This window comes from Apodemus sylvaticus, chromosome 9, assembly GCF_947179515.1.
Source record: "Apodemus sylvaticus chromosome 9, mApoSyl1.1, whole genome shotgun sequence".
Taxonomy (NCBI): Eukaryota; Metazoa; Chordata; class Mammalia; order Rodentia; family Muridae; genus Apodemus; species Apodemus sylvaticus.
Genome location: NC_067480.1, coordinates 77,924,037 through 77,948,490, shown reverse-complemented (window position 1 = coordinate 77,948,490; position 24,454 = coordinate 77,924,037). Strand labels below are relative to the sequence as shown.

Below are 24,454 nucleotides of genomic sequence, written 5' to 3'. Positions count from 1 at the left end.
GTCAGAATCTTATTTCTGGAGGCATGGGGCTGGGAGGAAGAACCGGCCCTAACTTCTACAAGGTTTAATCAGCAACACAGGGCCGAAAAATCGCCCCCTCTCTCTGAGACTTTTTCCTTAATTGCTACACAAACTTTCTGTCCACTCCAGGGTCATGGTATTGATGGTTAGCTCAGAGTTATGTGCGTAGAGAGCAATTGGAGGGTCACCCATTCTTTTGTGTCTTCCTTTCATATATATATATATATATATATATATATATATATATATATATTTTTTTTTTTTTTTTTTAAATGAAGAAGCCAAGAGTATTGTCATATGGGAGACACAGCTAGAGTGCCCATAAAAAGGGAGCTTGTAGTTGCCCTACAAACAGGCTCTAGGGTCGGGGGGTGAGGTGAAAGAAATTAGTAAAGTCGATATCTTTAAATAGACTATTGATATTTTACTGGCATCCTCCCCCAGCAGATTTTTACGTATTGAAATATTACTTGATTTAAGAATATGTCATGGGGCGGCGGCGGCAGCGGCAGCAGTGGCTGCTCCAGCTGAAGGGCCATCAGCAGTGGAACCAAGGCGTCACAGGGACCAGTTAGGCCCTGCGCCCACGACCACTGACCTTCGCTGACCAGCCGGGCAGCAAGCAGCTGCAGTTGTGCGGCGCCTTTCCTGCACGGAGGCCACTTCAGAACTCGGCCTCCCACCAGTCAGGAGAGGTGCATCCATCTTGGTTCCGTACTCCAGGGATCGGACAGACTGAGGTACACAAACATAATCTGAGGCCAACACCGCGGTGGTCTGAGCCCGACGGGCGTTGGCCTGCACCCAGGCCCTGGGTGGGTCGGGGGGCCATCGGGGTGCCAACCCAGCCAGGAGGTTTTTTGCCCAGGCCTGCGAGCGCGCCGCCGCCATTTTGCCTGCAGGACGACAGAGAGCTCAGGCGGGCAGACCTGTAACAGGCATAGCCTAAGGCTAACAAAGCGGGGGTCCAGGCCCCAAAAGGCACAGGACTGACCCCAAGAACTGGGCGGCTTGGTGGGCCATCTGTGAGTCAACCCGCCCAGGTGATTGTTAGCAAAGCAGACTCTCCCGGCGCTTTCAGGGAGCGCTGGCGCGCACGCCCGCCACCCTAGTCACCTGGCAGACCCAATTAACAGTCATAGCCCTAGGGGAACTTTGCTCAGACCTTGGCCTCCCAGGCTTTTGCCTGGACTCAGGGACTGGGCGGCCAGGCTAACCTTGTGTGCGACAGCCCGGTTGGCGGATCGGCTGCCCAGCGTAGTGAGCGGAACACAGGGGAGGTCACAGTAGCATACACCGTCGGCACTCCCTGGGGGTGCACACAGGCTCCATCTGGTCCACAGACACAATCTGGGGCAAGGCCTCAGGCAGAAGCCCTTAGCTCTACTCTCTCCGCTTCCAGATCCAGATCAGTCTGGGCGGCAGCATTACATCTCCAAGTCCTGCAAGTGGCTAGCTGGGCTTCCGGGCGGCCAGCTGGGAGAAGTCGGTGTGCTCCAGTGAATCCAGCGGGCCCCAGCGGGAGCCTTCGGGTGCCTGCTTTGGGATTGGAACAGCCTGGGCAGCAGCACACTGTCTACAAGCAGTGCAGGAGGTAAGCTGTGCACCAGAGGCCAACTGGGAAGGGGCAGCTTGCACTGGTGAGTCCAGCACTGACAAGATAAACTAACACCAGTGAGAACTAGATGGCAAAAGGCAAACGCAGGAACGTCACTAACAGAAATCAAGGCAATATGGCAACATCTGAACCCAATTCTCCTCTACCAACATGTCCTGGATACCCCATCACACCAGTAAAACAAGATTTGGATTTAAAATCACTGGTCATGATGCTGGTACAGGAACACATGAAGGACATACATAAAGAAATTCAGGAGAAAATGGATCAAAAGTTAGAAGCCCTTGCAAGGGAAACACAAAAATCATTGAAAGAAATCCAGGAGAATACAAAAGCCAACAAGGGGGAAATGCAAAAAACACTTAAAGAAATACAGGAGAACTTTGGTCAACAGGCTGAGGTCATGAAAGACGAAACACAAAAAGCTCTTAAAGAAATACAGGAGAACTTTGGTCAACAGGCTGAGGTCATGAAAGACGAAACACAAAAATCTCTTAAAGAATTACAGGAAAACACAAAGAATATGTCATAAAGTAGCATATTATTTTGTATGCTAACTTAAAAAATAAGTTAAGGGGCTAGAGAGATGGCTCAGTGGTTAAGAGCTTGGCTGCTCTTCCAGAGGACCAGCACCCATATGGTATCCTACATCCACCTGTAACTCGGGTTCCATGGAATCCGATGCCACCTGCTGGTGTCTATAAGCATCAACTGCCCCAGGGTTCACTTACAGGTGCGCAGGCAAACTCTCACACATTAAAAAATAATTTAACGATTTAAAAGGAAAGTAGTTTTTTCCATTGGAGTCAGAATTGAACGTCTGTAATCCCAGCACCTGGGAAGCCGATGCAGAGGCTATCTGTAAATCTGAAGCCATCCTGGTCTACAAAGCGAGTTCCAGGGAAACTGGGGCTACACCCTTGAGACACTGTGTAGGTGTCTCAACACCCCTCTATAACGAAAAGAAAAAATAAGTATAGCTTGCCTAGAACTTTTTATGACATCCTTTTAAATCTAAAGTTTTTATGTCATCTAAAGAGAGCTTAAATCCAAAGCTGAAGGAAAACAGCATAACCCTCCCAGACTTGGCACTTCTGAACAAGAAGATGCTTCCTTCCTGGAAGTCAGCGGAACGCGTGGACTACAACTTCCAGAGGGCCATGCGAAGAGGCACCCTCACTGATTGGCTGCTTGGGCGCCGCCCTCTGCCCCTCCCCTCCGTTGTGACCCCGTGCCAGGTCCCGGGCTAGAGTGCTCTGGAGGCCCACTCCAGGCCCGGTTCTTCCTTTTCTGACTTCATGGCGGCGCGACCTGCAGCCCGAATACTGCGGCGGCTCCTGAGGTCCAATGCCCGGGGTTGCAGCTCGGGGGCTCCGGTAACTCAGCCTCGCCCCGGGGAATCCTCGAGACCTACCAGGGAGGTAAGACCCACCCCGCCTGCCTGCACACACCTACCTGGAGAGCGATCCAAGCATGCCACCCTAATGTGCAGAATGCACTCTCTGTCCTGGAGACTTCTTCTGGGGAGGACCCTGTGCACTCACTGCTGGGCTGCTTGAGTTCACTCCTACGCAGCAGGAAGGATTCCTCAGTTTCCCCTGCACCCCCCTTCTAACAGGTAGCTGTGCTGCAGCAGAAAAAAGGGGGCTACCAGAGAGTGAGAGTTAGGTTCCAGTGAGCTGTTCTAGCCCTTGCTTCCACCTAACCTATTAAACATTCCTCACCTCCCGAGTGGAGGGTGTCAGTGCAGTTAGGTGTCCTGCGGACACGTGCTTCTTTGACAAGGACTAAAAATATTGTTAGCCAGGTGCCACGCACAGTCGGTTGTCACTGTAGTGGCAGGACTCCATGACCTATCTTGTTTCTCTTGGGAGGGATTGGCCTCATTCGATGAGGAACAGAGCAAGACCAAGCTCCCGGTTAAGGAGTTCCTGCCTGTCTTCTTAGTGCCGGGCAGGGTCCTCTATTGCACTTCTGAGTGTTTCCAGTGACAGTAAGTTTTAAGTTTGTTGTTTTATCTACATGGTTAGGGAAACACGCGAAACTGTTCCATTTCGTTTCCATCCATCCTCTTTTGTCTTCCAGGACTGAGTTTGAGGTCCTGGGACTCTGAATTTCACAATGTTTGCCTCTCCCATCTTGCTCAAGTCATAGGCAGGCTTATGCCAGAGTGTTCACTTCCTCAGACCTGCCTCTCTGGGATCCTCAGATAAAGCAGGCTTTTTGTTACAGGGCTTTCCAAACCCTTGAACTTTGTACTTGAGTGAGAAAAGCTAGGATAGCCGAGGCCACTGTGAGAGCTCTTAAAAAATGATATTAGCAAAAAGAAGTTCCTTCTTCCTCAGAATTGATTTTGCGCTTTTTGTGAGGGGGCCTGTGCAGTGTGACTAGCTGATGGCCCCTTGTCCTCACATGAATCAAGTGTATCTTCTCGCGCAGTAAAGTAGGACCTTATACTGCAGGTGCAACACCTGCGCTAGCACCCCGCCTCAGGTCCTGTTGGGCCCCTCCTACCCAGGCAAACACTCACTCTGTCAATGGTGCCTCAGAGGTTGCATTCTGAGTATTTCACTTGGGTCTTCTACCAATTGAAAGTCCCTGGATGCTAGGGCTCCCTCGGCCTTTCTAAGTATTTCCACTGGTGTTTCTCTCAGTGCATGCAGCCAGCCAAGCCAGCAAATGTGTTTTAGCTGCTTGAAGAACATCTAATGAGTTAGGTGAAGCAGTAGACAGAGCAAGGCATAAGGAGACCTGCGGATCTTATCGTTTGTTGACCTCTAATTTTATCTAGCTTCTAATCTCTGCACTCGCTTTCCCTTGCTTTCTGTGTATAAACCAAGAGGCTTTAGACCGGCTCACCTTGTACATGGGATCTGTAAGAGCGTCTTAGAGGTGAGGTGAACTTATGTATTCAGCTCTTTCATAGATCTGCCAGTGGGCAGGAGCAGAGGTGTGAACATCTGGGACCCTCACCCTGCTTTCCTTTCCTACAGAGACCCTCTGGCTGCCCTTCATAGGGCTCTAGTGGGCTGAGATGGAGAGCCCTACAGGGGATTCTCACTGGGCGTTCTGCATGTCACGGTGTGGGTGTGAAAGAGAAGTGAATTAGGTGGGAGCCGGCTGTGCAGAGTGGAAAGGGGGCCTTGGGACAATCTAAGGATCGGGGGACAGCTTCCACAAGCGCCAAGGGAAATGCCGTCATTGCTGAGGTAGGACAGACAGCTTCCTGAACAGATTTAGTTCAACCCAGGTAAACGTTTTCCTTCTCTGGAACTCTACTGTGACTTCCTGGAGGCAGAAAAGAGTTCTGGGCTGAGGTCTGAGCCCACTGTCTGTGGTGGCATTAAAGGGCTCTAGGTGACTGGCAAAGACAAAATCACCTAGATGTTCAGAGTTAGCAAAGAGCAAAAGCTGGCAAGTGGATGTTGAAGACAGAAACTGGTGCAGGAAAAATCACAGGAGCGATTCTGGAAGGAGTGGGGAGGACAGTGCTGTGGGGAGCAGGGAGGATGGTGCTGGGTGGAGCAGGGGAGGACAGAGATGGAGGGAGCAGGGAGAACAGTGTTGGGGGAGTAGGGAGGATGGTGCTAGGTAGAGCAGGGGAGGACAAAGCTGGAGGGAGCAGGGAGGACAGTGTTGGGGGAGTAGGGAGGACGGTGCTGGGGGGAAAAGCAGGGAGGACAGTGTTGGGGGAGTAGGGAGGATGGTGCTGGGGAAGCAGGGAGGATGGTGCTGGGTAGAGCAGGGGAGGACAGAGCTGGAGGGAGCAGGGAGGACAGTGTTGGAGGGAGCAGGGAGGACAGTGTTGGGGGGAGTAGGGAGGACGGGGCTGGGAGAAGCGGGAGGATCTTTCCTCTTTTGCTCCTTGAAATCCATGTCTAAGGGGAGTGGACTATTCTGGTCAGGAACCAGAGATGCAAAGACTCCCAAGGAACTGGGGAGAGAGCATTTAACAAAGCTTCGGAGCAGTGCTTAAGTAGTTTGAGGTGTGTGTGTGTGTGTGTGCGCGTGTGCGTGTGCGTGTGCGTGTGGTATGTGTATGTGCATGTGCCCATGTCTTTGAAAGCCAGAAGGCAATCTCCGCTGTCACGCGTCAGGTGCCATCCACTTTGCTTCTGAGATAAGGTCTTTTGTTGGTAACCAGGGCTTGCCAGTTTGGCTAGGCTAGCCGGCCAGCGAGCACCAGTGATCTGCCCGTTCCTCTCTCCCTAGCTTTTTAAACATGGCTTCTGGTTATTGAACTCATATCCGCATGCTTACATAGCAGGCATTTTAGTCCCCACCTCCATTAATCTCATCTAGATAATCTCCTGTGTGCCTAAAGCGGGGCTTGTCTCCTAGGCAGTTCTAGATCCGGGCACCTTGATGTTAACCAGCACAGATGGTGGTCACTTACTGATACTGCTTGTAAGGGACCTTCAGTTGAATTAGATGGGCTTGTTTCCACTTAGCAGAAGAGCAAGCTAAGCAGGCATGTCATGTCAGAGCCCGTGCCCAGCTGGAGCAAGCCAGGCTTGGCCGCCATCCTCAAGAAGCCAAATGAGTCAAATTAATAGTGAAAAGCAGAAAAATGTAGTTTTATTCAATATGACCATCTTTTCCTTCTCTCAGCTTGAGACTCGTGGGGGGAAATGCCAGTTCCCTGGGGTACTTCTTTTCAGAAGTCCAGGTAGACAGTGTCTCTCTAGAATGTCCTCATCCTTCAGACGCTACCTACAAGCCATCTGTACTGGAAGATAGCTTTGAATGAGACCCAACACAAAGTCATAACTTAAAAATGATGGGTGGGAGTTTTTTGTTTGTTTGTTTGGGTTTTTTGTTGTTGTTTCATTTGCAAAAACAGTTGTGTGGTTCTTGGGCAAATAAACTTTGTAGATGACAACATCCTGTTGCAACATCCAAAGGCAGGGGCATGCCTGGAACTTAAAAGGATCCAGGTGCTTGGTCCATAGCTAGAACCAGATTTGTAATTCAGGCTTACCTGCTTCAAAGTCTGCACCCAACCAAGACTGCTCTCCAGGCTTAAAAGTTTCCTTAGCCCTGGCTGCACACTTCAGAGTTCAGGCACCCAGAGGAAGTCACTCTTGCTGGCGGGACTCCCTGGCTGTCCTGGAAGCTCTGTGGTAAATCTGATGCCAGTTCTGAGAACCTGGTACAGGGTTAAGCCATTCGGCAGAGACCAGCCTGGAAGTGATTGTCCACAGGCCTATAGGTTACACAGTGGTTTGACATACATTGGTGAGCATCCTCGGATGGGTTGGGAGGGGGGTCCCCCCACCTCCAGGATACTGTAGGAAGTAGGGTGGGGTGGAAGTTGGTTATGAGATGAGGGAGGAGAAGAGAGACAGGAGCGGGGCTTCCTGTATTCGCTGGGAGGGAAGGGTGTGTGTTGGTGGGTTGGGATAATAGCCAACCACTTAATTACTCCTTGGCCAGGCTTGCTCTCTGGTTTCTGCCGAGTCATGTTTCTTGGTCCTTTCACTCCCAATTCCTGGATTTATTTTGGCTCCTCCCCCATCTTTGCACAACCACATGTTAATTAGGGTGAGGAGCACCTCTTGGCCATGAAGAACTGGACCCTAGAGTGACTCACTCAAGGCTGGATTCCCTATAGCTGTCGATGGACAGGAAGGTGTCATTCTGCCCCAAACCTGCCTCACAGGTAGCTCAGCTTGCAGAGTCTACGCCAATCTTCTCCCAGGCCACACAATGGCTGACTAATCCTTCCTTTTGACACTGGCTAGGGAATGCATAAAGAAAACTCTAGAATTCCCACACACTCGCACCTCCAGCTTGAATACACCTGGCTCAGGCTAAATCCTGTCAAGAAGTTGTCTGCAGACTTGGTGGGTAGAACTTTCCTTCAGTCAGAGAGAGGAACAGTACCAGTTACTGTGGATAACTGGGAGGGCTGGAGGTGCTTTGAAGTAAGGGAGAGCTAACTCATCTCTGGGCTACCTCAGTTCGTCACACCCGGGCCACTTTGCCAATCTCCCGGAGACAATAGCAAGGGTTCATGCTCCTTGTCCCTGTCATTGCAGGGGCTGTCCATGAGGCTCCAGTTCCTCCAGGAGCACGCAGCTCCCTTCTCTGCCTTCCTCACGGACACCTTTGGCCGGCAGCACACTTACCTGCGGATCTCTCTCACAGAGAAGTGCAACCTCCGATGTGAGTCTCTTCCTGGGCATCTCTGGGTCACTGTCCCTCTGCTGAAGTGACATCTGCCATCACTCCCAGTCAGCCCTGCCGTCCCACTCACCACACCTCACCACAGGCTGGTCAGCCTGTAGTGGCTACACAGGGCTGAAGTTAGCTTTCGGGTGATGAAAGCTAGGGTCTCCTTGAGATTAGATTTGGAAATAGTTGTGATCAGGTTTAGGGTAAAGAGTAGGTCTGGGGTCATTCTCTCTCTTCAGGACTCTTTCCCAAGTCCAGGACTTGGTCAAGAGTGTGGGCGTTGGGGTGGGGAGAGGGTCTGGGCATTGCAGAAGAGCAATAAATAGAGCCATGGCCGTGAGGTACCTGGTCCTCTTGTTGGACCAGCACCAGCCGCGCCCAACTCTCTGCCATCCCAGGGATGTTCTGGGGGGTGTGTCCACTGCTGGGGCCTTGCAGTGTGGCTCCACTTCCTTCCCTGTTATCCTCACCTGCTCCCTCCTTCTCTGCAACCTCCTGCCCTCCCACTATATTTCGTAAGTATTGAGTAAGTAAGCACATGTGTATTTGGTAAGTGTTTACCCAAAGGAAATGTCCCACACATGTGCTTGTTGGTTCTCACCATGTCTTAGGTCCTGAGAGTCCAGGTGTGTGTGCCGATTTGACACTGTGACGCCAATGGGCCTTTCCAGTCTTCTGATATTGTTACAAGATGTTGATGCATTCAGACTTCACACAGAGAACCTGGTAGCTGGGGTCCAAAGAAACAAAGTCTCTCTCTCTCTCTCTCTCTCTCTCTCTCTCTCTCTCTCTCTCTCACACACACACACACACACACACACACAGTTGCAGGCGTTCAGGAGGTGGCTCGGTTGACAAATGCTTGACTTGCGAGTATGAGACCCTGATTTCAGTTTTCAGAATCCATGTTTTAAGAAAAAAAGGCAGGGCATGGAACTGCTCTCTTATAATCCCAGTGCCAGGAAGGTGGGTAGATGGACCCATTCTTTGGCTGACTGTCCCAGCTGAGTCAGCAAACACCTGACACAAGTAAGGTCTTGTCTCCAAAGATAAGACGGGGAATGACTGAGGAAGAGACTCCAGGTTGACCTTTGACCTATACATCCACACATGCACATGAGCACACAGAGAATTGCAAAATGCCTCACTGTGTTTTCTTTGTGATGTTGTGTTGGGCTGTGCTGTTAGCTCTCTGGGGCCACAGATGGCCCACCCATGGACAGAGGTGGACATGCCCTTGAATCTCTCAGATCCAGCCTGACTCTTGTTAAAGACATCTGCAGATTGTGATGGTAGGAAATGGTGCCCCTACCCGGTGGTGGCTCACCTCTTTATCCCAATCTGCTCCTTCAGTGACAAAGAGCCCCTAGGTTTTTCAGGCTGATGCAAATCTGTGCATAGGATGGACCTGGGGACGCTGTAGTAACAGGACAGTGGCTTTCAGCAAACCAGATCATTTTCTTCGTGTCATGGCTTGCTCAGGAGAGGCAGCGTTGCCACAGCTAGGCTGGCTGAGCATGGACTGTGCTGTCAGACACAGGCCAAGGCCCTGGCCGTTCTAGGTTGCTCTGCGTGGGTGCCCTCAGACAAAGCAGCCAATATCTCAGGCATTCCCCTGCTCTGAGCCAGGCTCCGCTTTGGCCTAATTTATCATCTTTAACCCAAACCCTCAGCTCCCTGCTAGAGGGATGTAAGGCCAGATTACAGGGACATGAGAAATACCGAGTGACTTTGTACCATCCAGATAGGGTTCAGGATGACTGTTAGTCTGTCGAGGAGCAGGACACCTGCCTACCACACCTGTCTCCTACCTCTTCACCCCCTGCCCCTTTTCTTTTCTCAGGCCGGTATTGCATGCCCGAGGAGGGTGTGCCCCTGACCCCCAAAGCTGACCTACTGACCACAGAGGAGATCCTGACTCTTTCCCGGCTCTTCGTGAAGGAAGGTGTGGACAAGATCCGCCTCACTGGTGGGGAGCCTCTCATCCGACCAGATGTGGTGGACATCGTGGGTGAGTAGGACACATGTGACTCTGCTCTGCTATCTCCTGTCTCATCCAGCAGGACTCCACTGCTGCCTACTGCTTCTGACAGCTGTCACTCATGCAGACATTGAGCCCCGAAACACCCTCTAAGCGAGCTGCTACTTACTGTTCTGGTGAAGGAAGATGGCTAGGGAGAGCTTCACCTCTTCCAAGATCTCAGCTACTAGATGCCAAATCACAGTGGCTTGTTAGGACATTGAGTTCAGAGTCCTCACCACAAGGCCCTGTGGCCAGGCTCCTGCTAGCCACCTCTCTGCCCCGTCCTTCCTCTCTGTCCATAGTATTCCCTATGACCGGAGCTTATAACTTGACTTCTGTCTGGCCCCTCTGTCTGCTCAAATTTTGTCAACTCAGCAAGGCTTTGGCCACTCCGCCTCCTAGTGTTCCTTCCAGAGCCTCTTCCCTCAGACCTGGCAAGGTGCAGACTGTGAACTAAATATGGGCTGCCACTGGTTGTTTGTTTTAAGTTGGTTTTTATTCTGTATATAGGGGGTGGGGGTCCTGTGCACACAAAGGCTCTACCCAAGAAGACCAGAAGAGGGCATCAGAGCCCCTGGAGCTGGAGTCATGAGTGATGTGAGCTGCCTGCTGTGGGTGCTGGGAACTGAACTCTAGTCCTCCAGAAGAGTGGTATGCACCCTCAGTCACTGAGCCGTCTGTCCAAACCCGACACACAACATTTGATTTTGAGGATCTTTCCTGCAGTGTTAAGAAGGACAGTGCCACATCTGTCTCTTCGTGGTTTTGTTGTCCCGCCGATGCCGAGGAGTTTGGTCCCACTTTGTTCAGTTCTTGCTTCTTTGAGGTAATCTGTCATTTCTCTCAAAGTTCTTAGTGTTCCCTTTGTATCCAGTTTCCTTGAATTTTGAAAAAGTACACATATACCTTGAATGGGCTCTTCCTTGTGGGTCCTGTTGGCATTCAGTGTAATTTCCCTTACATAAAAAATACTTCTCAGAAGCTCGGGTAAACTTCTGAGAAAACCCCATTATTTGTTTAATTCTTTGTTCTTCCCATTACCTTTTTTCTCTTTACGATCTCTATCATCTGGGTATTACCCCATCTCTTTGACAATTTAATATGTACAAATATGTTAAGAATGTTGTACAATTGTCTCGTTGTGGCCAGCATTGTTTTCGAGAATTCTAATGTCAGTTTGAGATATGCACATATATATACACACACGTGTATATATCAACCCTTTCCTCTACAGGTGGCTTTTGGTCGTAGTGTTTCATCACAGCAACAGTAGCCCTAACTAGGACACCTACATTGTAAAAGAAAACTTGTTTATAATAGAAAAAATAATTCTAGTTGTTTTTAAAAACCCGACTGCAATCTGAAAGTAGCCACCCCGAACATTTGACACTGTATTACTAACTTTGTGTTTCTATAATGAAATGCCCTTAGCAACTGATTTTATAGAGAAAAAGGTTCCTTTGGATTCTCAGGGTCTGGTGGGTTTCATAGATTCTGACTGTGGTGAAGGCTGGACTGTGTATCTCAGTCTTGAGCCAGGATTTAGAGAGAGATATATGTATGTGTATATATATGTATGATTTTGTACATATGTGTGTGTGTGTGCGTGTGTGGTGTAACTTTCTTGTTTTAGACAAAGTTTCCTTAGCCCGTGTTGGCCTCAGACTCCCATGTAACCTGGGATGACCTTGAACTTCTGACCTCTACTCCATGTGCCTTCACCCAGCTTAAACTGCCCTTTGGTCTCAACTTTCTTCCTCTTTTTCTCTTGGGAGAGCCACTTGTTTTTCTTCTGATCCAACTTCTCCTTCCATGTTCACGCGATTACATTTACGGTTAATCGTTTTTTCAGGATTTCTCTGGGCAGGTTAAAGTTCAGCCTTGATAATTAAGCTCAGCCAGTTTACATGAGCTTGGCAAAACCCGTTAGTTGATTGCTATGTAGTGTTTTATAAAGAATGAGTGTGTATATTTTTGAAGTGAAGTGTGCTGTGCTCTGAGAATCACTCCTTTCTGTTCACTGACTTTGAAACTTGTGCCATTTCTGCCCTTTGACCCCACCCAGGTGCCAGATGTTTGCTTGAGAAGTAAAGCCTCTTTATCCTAGAATTTTCTTTCATAACGTTAATAATCTTATTATTTTTATCTATTGTAAGTATCATTGTGCTGATCGGGGTTGGTGTGTATGTTTTTGTCTTGTGCTTTTGTTTTGGGTTGTTTGTTTGTTTGTTTGTTTGTTTTTATCACCTTGACACAAGCTATGGTCTTCTGGGAAGAGGTAACACTAGTCAAGGAATTGCCTCTATAAGACTGACCTATAGGCAAGTCTGTAGGGCATTATTTTTATTAGTGATTGATGGAGGAGAGCCCAGTGCATTGTGGGTAGGGCCATCCCAGAGCAGTGGCCCTGGGTTCTATAAGAAAGCAGGCTGAGCAAGCCATGAATAAGCAGTAAGCAGCATCCTTCCATGGCCTCTGCATCCAGGTTCCTGCCCTGACTGAGTTCCTGCTCTTATTGCTTTTGATGATCAACTGTCATATGGAACTGTGAGGAAAATCAACAGTTGGGAAGCCAATACAAGTGGCTTTTGGTCATAGTGTTTCATCACAGCAACAGTAGCCCTAACTAGGACACCTACATTGTAAAAGAAAACTTGTTTATAATAGAAAAAATAGTTCTAGTTGTTTTTAAAAACCCGACTGCAATCTGATCGTTGATTGAAAGTAGCCACCCTGAACATTTGACACTGTATTACTAACTTTGTATTTCTATAATGAAATGCCCTTAGCAACTGATTTTATAGAGAAAAAGGTTCCTTTGGATTCTCAGGGTCTGGTGGGTTTCATAGATTCTGACTGTGGTGAAGGCTGGACTGTGTATCTCAGTCTTGAGCCAGGATTTAGAGAGAGAAGCCCTAGTCCTTTCTTAACCACTCCCTCCCCTAGCCATGGCCTAAGAACCTCTCATTAGATTCCACCTTTTGTCATGGGGCTCCACTGCCTCCCGATGGCACCACCCCTGGGACCAATCCTTTACCAACAGGCCTTTCAGAGACTCTGACCGTCAGACCATAATTCACTGTGCGTCTTTCCCGGACATCATTGGATCTGAATGACCAGATAGGGTGATACCAGCCTCACGGTTTTCTTTCCTCCATTCTCTTGCATGTAGTTCTTTAAGATTTCTTTTGCTCTGAGAGCTGGGGAGATGGCTTAGTCAGTAAAAATGCCTACTGTGTGAGCATGAGGTCCTGAGTTCATACATAATCACCCAGGTGAAAATACAAGTGCGGTGGTAGATGCTCATGTTATAGCAGTGCTGAGTGGGGGCGGGGAGAGGAGGATCGATCTGTGGGCTTGCTGGCCAGCCGGGCCAGCCAAACGCGTGACCTCCAGGTTCAGAGACATGGCCTCTTTCGAAGAACCAAGTGGAGAGTGATAGAGGCAGACCCCTGTCATCGACCTCTGGCCTTCTGTCTTCAGCCCCTCAATGGTGCTTATCAACTTTAGAATTTAAGACGCTTCTTTAATCTGTTGAAACTTCTTTCCTTCCTTGTCTACTTAATGAGGAACAATCCCTGTTCTGTGACTTTACTGAGCTCTAACCTCCTTAGCAGAGCATACAGCCCAGGGCAAGCACCCAACGCTTCAGCTCTTGGTTATCTTCATCATTGTTTTGATTTATTTATTTTAGAGTGTTCAGCCTGTGTATATATATGTATGTATACTACATATGTGCCTGGTTCCTGGTGAGGTCAAAACAATACTTCACACACACACACACACACACACACACACACACACATCGCCAACTCCCACCCCTGGATCTACAGTTACAGATGCTTGTAAGCTGCTCCGAGGGTACTGGGAACCAAATCTGGCTTTTCTGCAAGAAAAAACAAGTGTTCTTAGTAGCTGAGCCATCTTCCCAGCCTCTCCTGTTATCCTGGTTTTTATTTCCATTCTCGTTACCATGTCCAGCCTGGTTTGCAGGAGGCTGCAGACCGACTCTCTGCGCTCTGTTTGGAGAGAGAGCTTTGCCTTCCTGTCCTTCTCCCAGGGCAAACAGTCTAATGCACCCCTCTTATCTCTACAGCCAGACTTCATCAGCTGGAAGGGCTGAGAACCATCGGCGTCACCACCAACGGCATCAACCTAGCCCGGCTGCTGCCCACACTTCAGCAGGCAGGGCTCAGTGCTGTTAACATCAGCCTGGACACTCTGGTTCCTGCCAAGTTCGAGTTCATCGTCCGCAGAAAAGGTGACCGCAGGCAGGCTGAGGTGTGGTTCTCCCCAGGGATCTGACAGGGCTCCTTGTGTTTCTGTGATGGGGGAGGGGGTGATTCTGGGGAGTATCACTTTCTCCCGGTATCTGGATTATGGATGTGTGCTCAGTAAGGAATGCATACCAATGCCAAATTGCTTGTCTGGAGACAGGTGGGCCAGCTGATGTGGAAATGATCGCCCTGAGGTGTCAGGCCCAGAGTACACAGGGCTCCTGTGCCATGCAGACATAAGCCTCATTTCCTCTCACTAACCCTGCTTCAGATATTCTCACACATGTCTCCCATGTGGTAGCTTTGGGAACCCTGCGATGACAGGTAGAGCCAGCCTGGTGCTCTGGTCCCTTAGGTAGGAGTCTGACTTCTCTTAACCGTGGGCACTCTACTCTTTGAATTTTGGGGTGTGGACTGTCCCTCACAGAGGGCTCTGGAAGGTCCCAGGGCTGGGAAAGGCGACTGCCCACCCTCTTCTTCTGAGCAGGGTCAGTTCCAGCCGACCCGCTGCTCGGTCCTTCCCTGCCCCGGGGCTCAGCTTCCTGCTTTTACCCTTCCGGAAGCTCACTCAGCTCTGGCTGGGCTCCTTCCTCTGGAGAGGTCTACAGTATCCACCCTGGCAAAACTCAAAGTGTACTAAAGGAACAGAGTTTTTATGAATTTGTATATTTATATTTTATTTTGGGGGACGTGTTATTATTTATGCATTTGCGGGTACCTGTGCAGGTGGAGGTCAAAGGGCAACCTCGGCTGTTACTCCTCATGAGTTGTCCATCAGGAATTTTCTGAGACAGAGGCTCTTGCTGGGATCTGGGCTACAGAGGGAGAGACGAGGCTGGTTGGCCAGCGAGCCCTGACTTTGCCTCTCCACCTGCCATGGTTGGGATTACAAACGTGTCATCACGCCCAGCTTTTAACACATCCCGGAGATCAAACTTAGGCTCTCATGCTGTGTACGAATCCTGCAGGATGCTCGAACAGACATAAAACGTATAGAACGGTCTTTGCTGATGTCTCGGTGTCCGTTGGATTGCCATGGGGAGGGAGAAAGCTAAGAGTGAGGAAGGTTCCTACCTCATGCAAGACAGAGTGTGTGAAGACAGGAGTCTGCTGGCCTGGGGCACAGAGGGCTTGGAGGAAGGGCATTTCCTCTGAGGGGGCTCTGAACAGAGAGCTTGAGGGCTGGGAAGTGGGGAGTGGAAGTGTTTTGACAGCCCTGTCTCTGCTTCACTCTCTCCTTCCTTAGTACGAGCCACGCCCACCCACCACCATCCCCACCCACCACCATCCCCACCCACCACCATCCCCACCTCCACCCCGGGGACAGAGCTGACATCAGGGTCTCAGGCCTCCCCTTTGTGCTCTGGCCTTCTCTGCCTCTGAGGGAAGAGCTGTTGAAAGGTGCCTACATCACACAAGGTGGTGTGTGAAGACTGCAGCAAGGCCTCAGTTTCCCCATGCAGACTGGGCAGATAGCCAGATCATGGGTCAGCTAACTGTGGCCTACAGGCCACATCCAGGCCTTGGAGCCAGGAGTGTGTTTTACAGATAACATTTGTAATTATTAATTATTGAGAGCTTGACCTGTGAACCCCATTTGAACAGCTGTAACCCTGAGAAAACAGCCATTTCTCTGTCCCACAAGATAAACCCTCTCATGGGTCTGGTGATATAGTGAATAAAGTAATTGTAATTCCAAGGACCCAGTGCCCTCATTTGACCTTCATGAGCACCAGGGACATGTGACACACAGACAAAAATGGAGGCCAAACAGCCATATACAGAGAGAGAGAGAGAGAGAGAGAGAGAGAGAGAGAGAGAGAGAGAGAGAGAACAAGTTGAGGGAGACAGCTTTGCCGAGCGACACCTGCCACTTGTGTACACATATACCCCACAAATACATGAACGGGCACACATGCCTCCATACCTGCAAAAATAAATGTTAATAAAAATTTAAATCGCATTGCTATCCTGTGAAGGTGAATTTAGTAAAAACAAGGTTCCTGTCATATGTCCCCCTGGAGTCCGGGAGCTGCCTCTTGGCTTGTGTGGCCTGAGACCTGGCTGTCTGGCTCGTGAGAGAAAGCTTGTTCCGTAGGGCTCTGGCCGTTCCCTGGAGAAGGGGTCCCTAAGTCTTTGCTTCTCTCTCTCCCCGCAGGCTTCCACAAAGTTATGGAGGGTATCCACAAGGCCATCGAGCTGGGTTACAAGCCTGTGAAGGTGAGGGCCTGCCACTCTGCTGACTCCTGCCTCCCTTCCTGACCTTGGGTCTGTGACACGTGGCCAATGGACACGTACCTCCCTCTACTTCCTGCCAAGTTACATCTAGCCCCTTGTCTGCGGTTGGGTGTAGAGAAAAGCAGTGGTCTCTGTGGACTACCCCAGCTGAGGGAGTCCTGGGTGTCAAGAGCCCAGGGCTGCATCCCGACCAGGTGCCCCGCCCCTGAGCGCATCCTCAGGAAGGCGCTGCAGATGGCTCTCACTACGCAGTTGTCCTTGGCCAGGTGAACTGTGTGGTGATGCGGGGCCTGAATGAAGACGAGCTTCTGGACTTCGCGGCCCTGACGGAAGGCCTTCCCTTGGACGTGCGCTTCATTGAGTACATGCCGTTTGATGGTGAGTGACAAGGGCTTTGGTGGGGAGCGACAGGTGGCTGGGCCTCAGGGCTGTCCCAGGTATTGCTAATACCTGAGGTGCTGGGAGGGATGGTGTGGAACATTCTGGAGTCAAGTCTGGATGTGATTTGATCCTTGGGCAGGGTCCCCTTCATCTCTGGTTCAAAAGCTTCCCCTGCCACCTGCAACTAAATACAGGCAACAAGTGGAACTTCAAGAAGATGGTTAGCTACAAGGAGATGCTGGACACCATTCGACAGCGGTGGCCCGGGCTGGAGAAGCTGCCGGAGGAGGATTCTAGCACTGCCAAGGTTGGGGAGCAGGAGGGTCCTCCTGTCGTCAGAGTGGGTGGGGTGCTGCTATGATTTCAGAGTGTAGCTGTGGAGGAGGTGCTTAAAAGAGCAGCCTAGATGTAGATGGGTAAGGCCAAGCAATGCCAGAGGCCAGGTTTCTGCAGGCAAATCCTGCCCCTCTCCTCCGCACGGGCTTCTTTAGGCCTGCGTCCACAGATACCTGTATCCATAGCAACTTTTCTCCAGAGCAAGCCAGGCAAAGGCAGGGGCTCATGAGTCACCCACCACACTAAAGAGAGCTGCAGAGTGGGGTCCTCACATCAGCCAAGGGGATGTTGGGAGTGAGGTATAGCCTACCCTCACCCCTCCCACTGACCTTCTCCCCCTAGGCCTTTAAGATCCCCGGCTTCCAGGGTCAGATCAGCTTCATCACATCCATGTCAGAGCACTTCTGTGGGACCTGCAACCGGCTGCGCATCACGGCTGATGGGAACCTCAAGGTGAGCCCCGCCCTCCCACCCCAAGGACTCCTCGCTACCCAGTCCTCTCACATTCCACCCGAGCTCTCTGATTAGAGGGGGCGGTCAGTGGTCAGAGCAGGGAAACTTGGGAGTGACCAGAATGAATCTGGTGTGTATGTGTGCACGTGCGTGCATGTGTGCGTGTGTGTGTGTGTGTGTGTGTGTGTGTGTGTGTGTGTTCCTTGTTTCTTCAGTCCTTCATTCTTTGGTCTTAGGAGTTGTCCCCAGCACTCAGTGCTGGCAGATGGAGTCCAGAACAATTGTTAGCCATTGTGTCAGCATGGTTAGCCTCTTCCTCCAAGCCAGGGGCTCGTCTCTGAAACCAGCACCCGATATTTGGCTAGTTGCCGTGCATTGTGTCTGAGCAGGTGGAAAGGGTCATTTCCTTAAGGCTGTAAGAACTCATTGCCAGATTCAAAGAGGTGGCGGGCACAAGCACAGTGGCCTTTGTCCCGTGTGTGTGTGTGTGTGTGTGTGTGTGTGTGTGTGTGTGTCAGTGCTGGCAGTGAGGATGATGGGCCTTGAGGACCTCAGAAGCCTTGAGGGAAGGCTGGGATCTGGACTCACACTGCTTGAAATCAGATCTGGGGGTGCACACTGTTGAGAGCTGTGATTCAGAACGATTTCTACTGCAGGGAGCAAAGTGAAGGCTCTGACGAGAGGGAGACATGGTCTCATCTTCACTGGATTTGAACTTAAACTCAGTAAAAGGCCATTGAACAACGATGAGGACACATAGGTGTGTGAGGGTGACGATGTGAGGTCGTGCTGGGGAGATGGCTCTGTGCAATCATGGGGACCCAAGCTTGGACCTCCAACTCCCATGCAGAAAGCCGAGCATGGCTGCCTGCTTGCAATGCCAGTGTCGAGAAAGTGGAGACAAAAATCTCCGAAGCTCACTGGCTGGGCCAGTCTGGCTGAGTTAGCGAAATCCAGGTCAGTGAGAGACCCCATCTTAAAAACCAGGGTGCAAGGTGGTTAAGGAAGATACCTGATGTTGACCTTTGTCCTCCATATATGTATTTACACACACATGTATGCACGCACATGTACCTATATATAGGAAACATAGACACACATGTACATAAAGAAACACGTGGGGCATAAAAAGAGCTTGGTGGTGTGTGTAGAGGGGGCTGTCAGGTAGGTGCTGACCTGGGGTCTCTTGATGATTGTGGTTGGAGCTGCAGATTTGGGGTCGGCCCATCTGAATACAGAAGGAACTATACCCTGGGCTGGTGAAGATGGAGACCTTCCTGGGCTGGAGCCAGACATGCCTGGGAACGCAGGTGGCTTCTCCATCGAAGTCACTGTGGGAATGTAAGACAGGTCTCTAGAGAGAACAGGAAGTTTATTTAGAGTGAGAGTTTCGGTTAAGGACCGTTGAAGGCTTCTGATGCCCAACAGCTGGCTCCACTGCGGTGGGAGACGGAGAAAGCAATGTCACTGGGCTCCAGTGAGGCTGCAGCCTTGAGGAAAGAGGGCTGGGGCTTTAACTGTGGAGAGGAGCAGCTGCTGCCACAGAAGAGGGAACGGGTTGGGGGGAAGCCAGGGCCTTCTCTTCCTCCCTCCTGATCACCTAGGCAGAAGGCAGCACAGGAAGCCCACAGGAGAAGTCTACTGAGAACTCACCCTAATATTGTCAGTGGAGGGCAGAGAGGAATGGGGTCCTGCGGTGTAGGTGTAGGAGGGGGCGTGCCCAGGATGCTGAAGAAACCGAACCTTCTATCTGAAAGCCCTGACTTCTCCAGAGCTCTGCCCTCCATGTCTCTTCAAACATTCTTCTGTGTCTCAGCTGTGTGCTGAGAAGGCTCTGTGGCAGAGTGGGTGTTGGTTTTCTAAGCTACCACAGCCCCATCACTGTTTCCATCCCTATCACCATGACTGTCAAGACTGAGGGGCCACAGGATGTCATCTCTGGTCAGGTGTGATGGCTCACGCCTGTAATCCCAGCACTTGGGAGTCAGGTGGAGGAGGGTCACTGTCAGGTCCAGGCCATCTTGGACTACAAAGCTGGAGCTTAAGAATGAGTCTCTGTCTCAGAAATAAACAAAAACCCCAAAGCTGTCATCTCCAGCAGCACTCAGCTGACCAAGTCAGGGGCAGCCACAGGCATTCGTGTCCATACCGGAAGGGACCAGGAGAAGCTGATGGGAAACTAGATGAGTGTACCACCTCCAGGGTCTCTTGGTTGGGGTCCGCTCTCGTACTGCTACCTTCCCTGTCAGATATCTCAGGATGACGGCAGTGTTGGCTTCTTATGTTCTCCCTCTGTATCTTTGAAATTCTCAACAAACACTGTACAGTCTTAAAGGAATATGATTTTGCCTCTTGCTTGTCTAACCTCTCTCTGGCTCCTCCATGCAGTCTCTTCTGTCCCTCATGGCCCTGGGTCCTGCCTCAAGTGCGACCCTGCTGTGGCGGGCATGAGCACAGCCGGTCAGCTAGCAGCTTCGGAGCTGGAGGCAGAGGCTCTGGGATGAGGCGGCATGTTCTCATCCACAACAGGTCTGCCTCTTCGGGAATTCTGAGGTGTCACTGCGAGACCACCTGCGGGTGGGGGCCTCTGAGGAGGAGCTGCTGAGAATCATTGGGGCAGCAGTGGGGAGGAAGAAGCGGCAGCACGCAGGTAAGGGCTGGACAGGAGTGGGCGGGGCCCGTGGGAGGAAAGTTTGAAGGAAGGGTGGAGGGGGGGGGAGGGGGGGGAGCGGGAGGGAGCTTGAGGTTGAGGGAGGGGGCATAGAAGGATAGAGCAAGCCTGGACCAAGGCTGCCTGCACTAAGTGTAGGTCTGGCCGCTGTCCAGTTCCGTTGGAACTTTGGACTTAGGGCGTGATGGTGATGGCTCTTCTTTGAGGAAACTGACATAGCATTGGCAGCACAGGGAATCCCTGAATTCTCCAGGACTATTTTATCATGCTGAGGGATACCACTGGCTCCCTGGATTCCCGTGCATTGTCTTCGGGAGAGGAGGGAATACGGGTCCCTGGGCATTTCCAGACTAGGTGGCCTTGTGGCGATGGGCATGAGGGCTTTGGCAGGACGCCGGCGGCTGTACACAGGACTCTTCGGGCGCATTCATGCGTCCGAGCCTTTCACTCATGTCTCTCCTCCCTTGCTTCCCTCCCGCCCATTGCTCCCTAATGCCAGGCATGTTCAATATCGCCCAGATGAAGAACCGGCCCATGGTCCTCATTGGTGGGTGACCTATCAGTACGTAACTACTCACCCTTGTCATTTGGGGGCTCCTGCATGGTGGGGTTGGGTCCCCTCTGTGAGGCAATCCCTGCTCTGCCCTTCAATAGTCTTCATTTCTTTTTAAATCTCGTCCTTCATCTTTTCCAATACTTGCCATGTCTGCTATTTCCTGCCCCTTGTCTTTAGACTACAGGATGGCAGAATCCCTGTCTGGAAGTCAGGGCAGGGGCTTCTCCAGACCTGATGCTCACCGAGTAGCTCTTCTCAGAGAGTGGAGCTCCTAGTTCAAATGGAGAGCTCCTCAGCTCTGGAATCTCCCCACAGGCACAGGTGTCCCTTCTCTGCCATGTGGAATGCCTGTGCATGTGTGTGGCCCCGCAGTTGTCTCAAGCAGGCATAAGCTGAGGCAGCTCTCTGAACATACAGGATTTGAATTTGCCAGTTCCTTAGCTCCAGAGACTGTATGCACAGGGTACATCTCAAGTATAGGATGAATCTTCAAGTGAAGACACCATTTCATGAAGCTCTGGGTGGTGTCCTATCCTGGGGAACTGAGTTGGTCCCTGAGGATCTAGGAAGGCCACTGCTGTTCTGCTCAGTGCCAGATGGCCCCAGATGAGCCTGACCCCCTAGGTCACACCCACCCACCTTTCTGAATGAGAACACTGGGATAGAAAAAGCACTAGACAAACTGGAAGGGAGTGGTTCCTTCCTCTAAAGCTTGGAGCAAAGTATCCCCAGTAGCCCAGAGGCCCAGAACAAAGCAGATAGCCAGAGATAGCCCGATGTGCACCTCAGCACAAAGTAGATAGCCAGAGATAGCCCAATGTGCACCTCAGCCAGAGATAGCCCGATGTGCACCTCAGCACAAAGTAGATAGCCAGAGATAGCCCAATGTGCACCTCAGCCAGAGATAGCCCGATGTGCACCTCAGCACAGCAGCCACCCAGAGCAGAAAAGACAGGTGACAAAGTAGCATTCCCCTCAGAAGCCATCTTGGTCATTTCCCTTCCCCGTTATTTCCCCAGCACCAGGTCTTAGTCTAGGCTATGTGTCTTCACAGCCAGGAATGGGAACACCTTAATGTCTGACAGACAAGGGTGATGCTCAGAGCATGCCAGAAAAGGAGACATTAGGGAGGTCATTACCTCATTTGGACTCTCTTAACTGAAACTTGTGGAAGGACTAGACTGGCATGGTTTTCATAAAACAAGAGTTGCCTGGGTCAGGGCCTCTCTGACCCCCATGAGCCTGTGCGCTAAGAGAACCCATTGCTCCTGTGTTGGTAGGGCCATGGTGGAAGTATCCACTCCTGTGTGCTGCTGATCATGGTGTGGACATCACTTTTCTGTCTGTTCTTTGGGAAATAGCAGTCTGAAGCATCTCCAAAGTTACCTGGACATGGGAACCAATCTGACTTGATGTCCTTGTAGGGACTGGCATGGTTTAATTAGATGAACTGTGTGCTTGGTGTCCTACCTGTCAATGACACAATTGTTGTTCCTTCCCCATCAGAAGAATCAAGGTGAAAATATCTGTGCTGTGTGATCCAGGGTGAGACTTAGCTGGTTTAGGGAAATGAGTGGCTACCAAAAGTTGTCTGATCGTTCAGGCCTTAGGTATGTCACAGGAAGGCTGTGGGACAAAGTTCAGAAGCACAGGGAACCGGAAGTGATCTTGCTCTATCTACCCCTGCTGAGGAGCATGAACTGAAACCGGGCAGCTTCTGTGGTTCCTTCTCTGTCTGCCTTTGTTCTTCCTTTTCCCCCAGTGTGAATGAGAACTCGTGATGGGACAGGAGGGGGAGGAGACGGGAGGAAGGGACTGCTCTGGGGGCTTAGTCCCTTTTCTCTTTCCTTCCTGCTTTTCAGGGATACTTTTGATGCTTCAAGACTCCCCACCAGCTAGCTGGAGCACTTTCTCCTGGAATCCCCTCCGTGTTCAGAATCTAAGTGCCAGACAGTGTCTTTCTGACCAGATGGCAACTTTGTGGAAGAGACACTGTATTTCCATGGCCCTTCCTCTGTCTCAGCAGTGCCTGCGGTCTGGCTCCCCTCAGAGATACTACAGTTCCTACGCAGACCCTGACGCTCACTCAAAGTGCCTTAACACAGGATCCCAGGCCCCTGATGCCCCCTCAGGTCCAGGGCCCACCTCCAATCAGCTAAGCCATGTGGATTCAGCAGGGCGGGCAACTATGGTAGACGTGGGTGGGAAGCCAGAGACCGAGCGGGTGGCTGTGGCCTCTGCCACGGTTCTTCTTGGACCCGTGGCTTTCAAACTTGTCCAGCAGAACCAACTGAAGAAGGGCGATGCTTTGGTGGTGGCCCAGCTGGCTGGAGTCCAGGCAGCCAAGCTAACCAGTCAGTTGATCCCCCTCTGCCACCATGTGGCCCTGAGCCACGTGCATGTCCAGCTGGAACTGGACAGCACACGCCATGCTGTGCTGATCCAGGCTTCCTGCCGGGCCCGGGGCCCCACCGGGGTAGAGATGGAGGCGCTGACCTCGGCTGCCCTGGCTGCCCTTACAGTGTATGACATGTGCAAGGCGGTCAGCAGGGACATTGTAGTGACAGAGGTAAAGCTCATCAGCAAGACTGGAGGGCAGCGGGGGGACTTCCATCGGGCCTAGAGTGTCTCGCTCTCCAGTCATGTCTCCCGAGGGAAAGATGTCACATTCCTCCAAATCTAGTAATTAGACCTAGGATTGCCCTGTCTCTTTACCACTAACTTATGAGGTGTCGTCAACAGAAGACACCTGAGACCTTGACACCTTCCAGGACCCTGGCAATGGGAGCTTGGATACTGGATACACAACACACACACACACACACACACACACACACACACACACCATATTGCTCAGGTTGTTTCAGACAGACAGCTTTAGGCAGCCCTTCTCATTTCGGGTCCTCTCTTCTCTTCCCTGGGAGAGAACAAGGGCTCACTAAGGAGAGGAACCCCCTTTGAGGAAGGAAAAGCACAGGCTCCCTAAAGAATGTATCCCAGACCACCTCACCCGCCTCCGGCCCTGTCCTTTGACGAGATGCACACCGACGGACTGCAGCCCTAAGGACCTGTGCCAGTGTCTACCCACACCTGGTTCTGCTCACTGTGCTCTGCCCACACCTCTGTACTCTGGCATGTATCATGGAAAGAAGGGTTGAAGGTGACCTTTGCCCTCACAGCGCACAAATAAAGCCACGATGCCAACTTTGGAGATGAGGATTGAGGACTCTTGTCTGTCAAGAAGGCACCAAAGGGCTCACAGTCACCACATGAGCACTTCACAAGCACCCATCAGCGACATTCTAAGACACACCCTAAAAGGTGAGCTGGAGAAGGACCATAGGAAGGCCAAAGGAGGCAAATCCAGAAGGCATCCTAAGGCAGTGTGACAGTCCCCGACTCAGCTGTAGCTATCATGAGTGACTGGACGTGAGGCTTGTGAAGCAGGGGCCCCTAGATGATGCACCCCAAGCCGTGGCCTGGCGTGGCAGCTTCTCTAAGATGGACGGCATCCCCTCTGCCCAGTACAGAGGTATTAGCCACCAGCTCCTTAAAAGATGAACAGGTTCCCGTGACACGGAATGCCCAACTCAAGCCAGCCACATAACCTCAAATGGCTTGGAACATTCCAGAGAATGTACACCAGCATTCATGGAACTGGTAGGAGCTTGCTTCAGCCTACCACTGGCTCTGCCCACTCCCG

General features: G+C 51.2%; 1 protein-coding gene across 2 annotated transcripts; it reads left to right on the top strand.

Annotated features, from left to right (window-relative positions):
* Positions 1-2,857: 2,857 nt before the first annotated feature.
* Mocs1 (molybdenum cofactor synthesis 1) lies at positions 2,858-23,962 on the top strand. 2 transcript variants are annotated; one of them, XM_052191964.1, is made up of 11 exons: positions 2,858-3,060; positions 7,681-7,807; positions 9,660-9,827; positions 13,936-14,100; positions 16,275-16,336; positions 16,621-16,732; positions 16,930-17,042; positions 17,414-17,524; positions 20,054-20,174; positions 20,695-20,742; positions 22,614-23,962. In XM_052191964.1, the coding sequence occupies exons 1-11, from the start codon at positions 2,938-2,940 to the stop codon at positions 23,372-23,374; spliced, it is 1,911 nt and encodes a 636-aa protein (XP_052047924.1). In that variant the 5' UTR covers positions 2,858-2,937; the 3' UTR covers positions 23,375-23,962. The 2 variants fall into 2 exon arrangements, with proteins under 2 accessions (XP_052047924.1, XP_052047925.1); XM_052191965.1 differs by having other exon boundaries at positions 2,860-3,060; positions 20,695-20,757; positions 22,614-22,710.
* Positions 23,963-24,454: the final 492 nt, after the last annotated feature.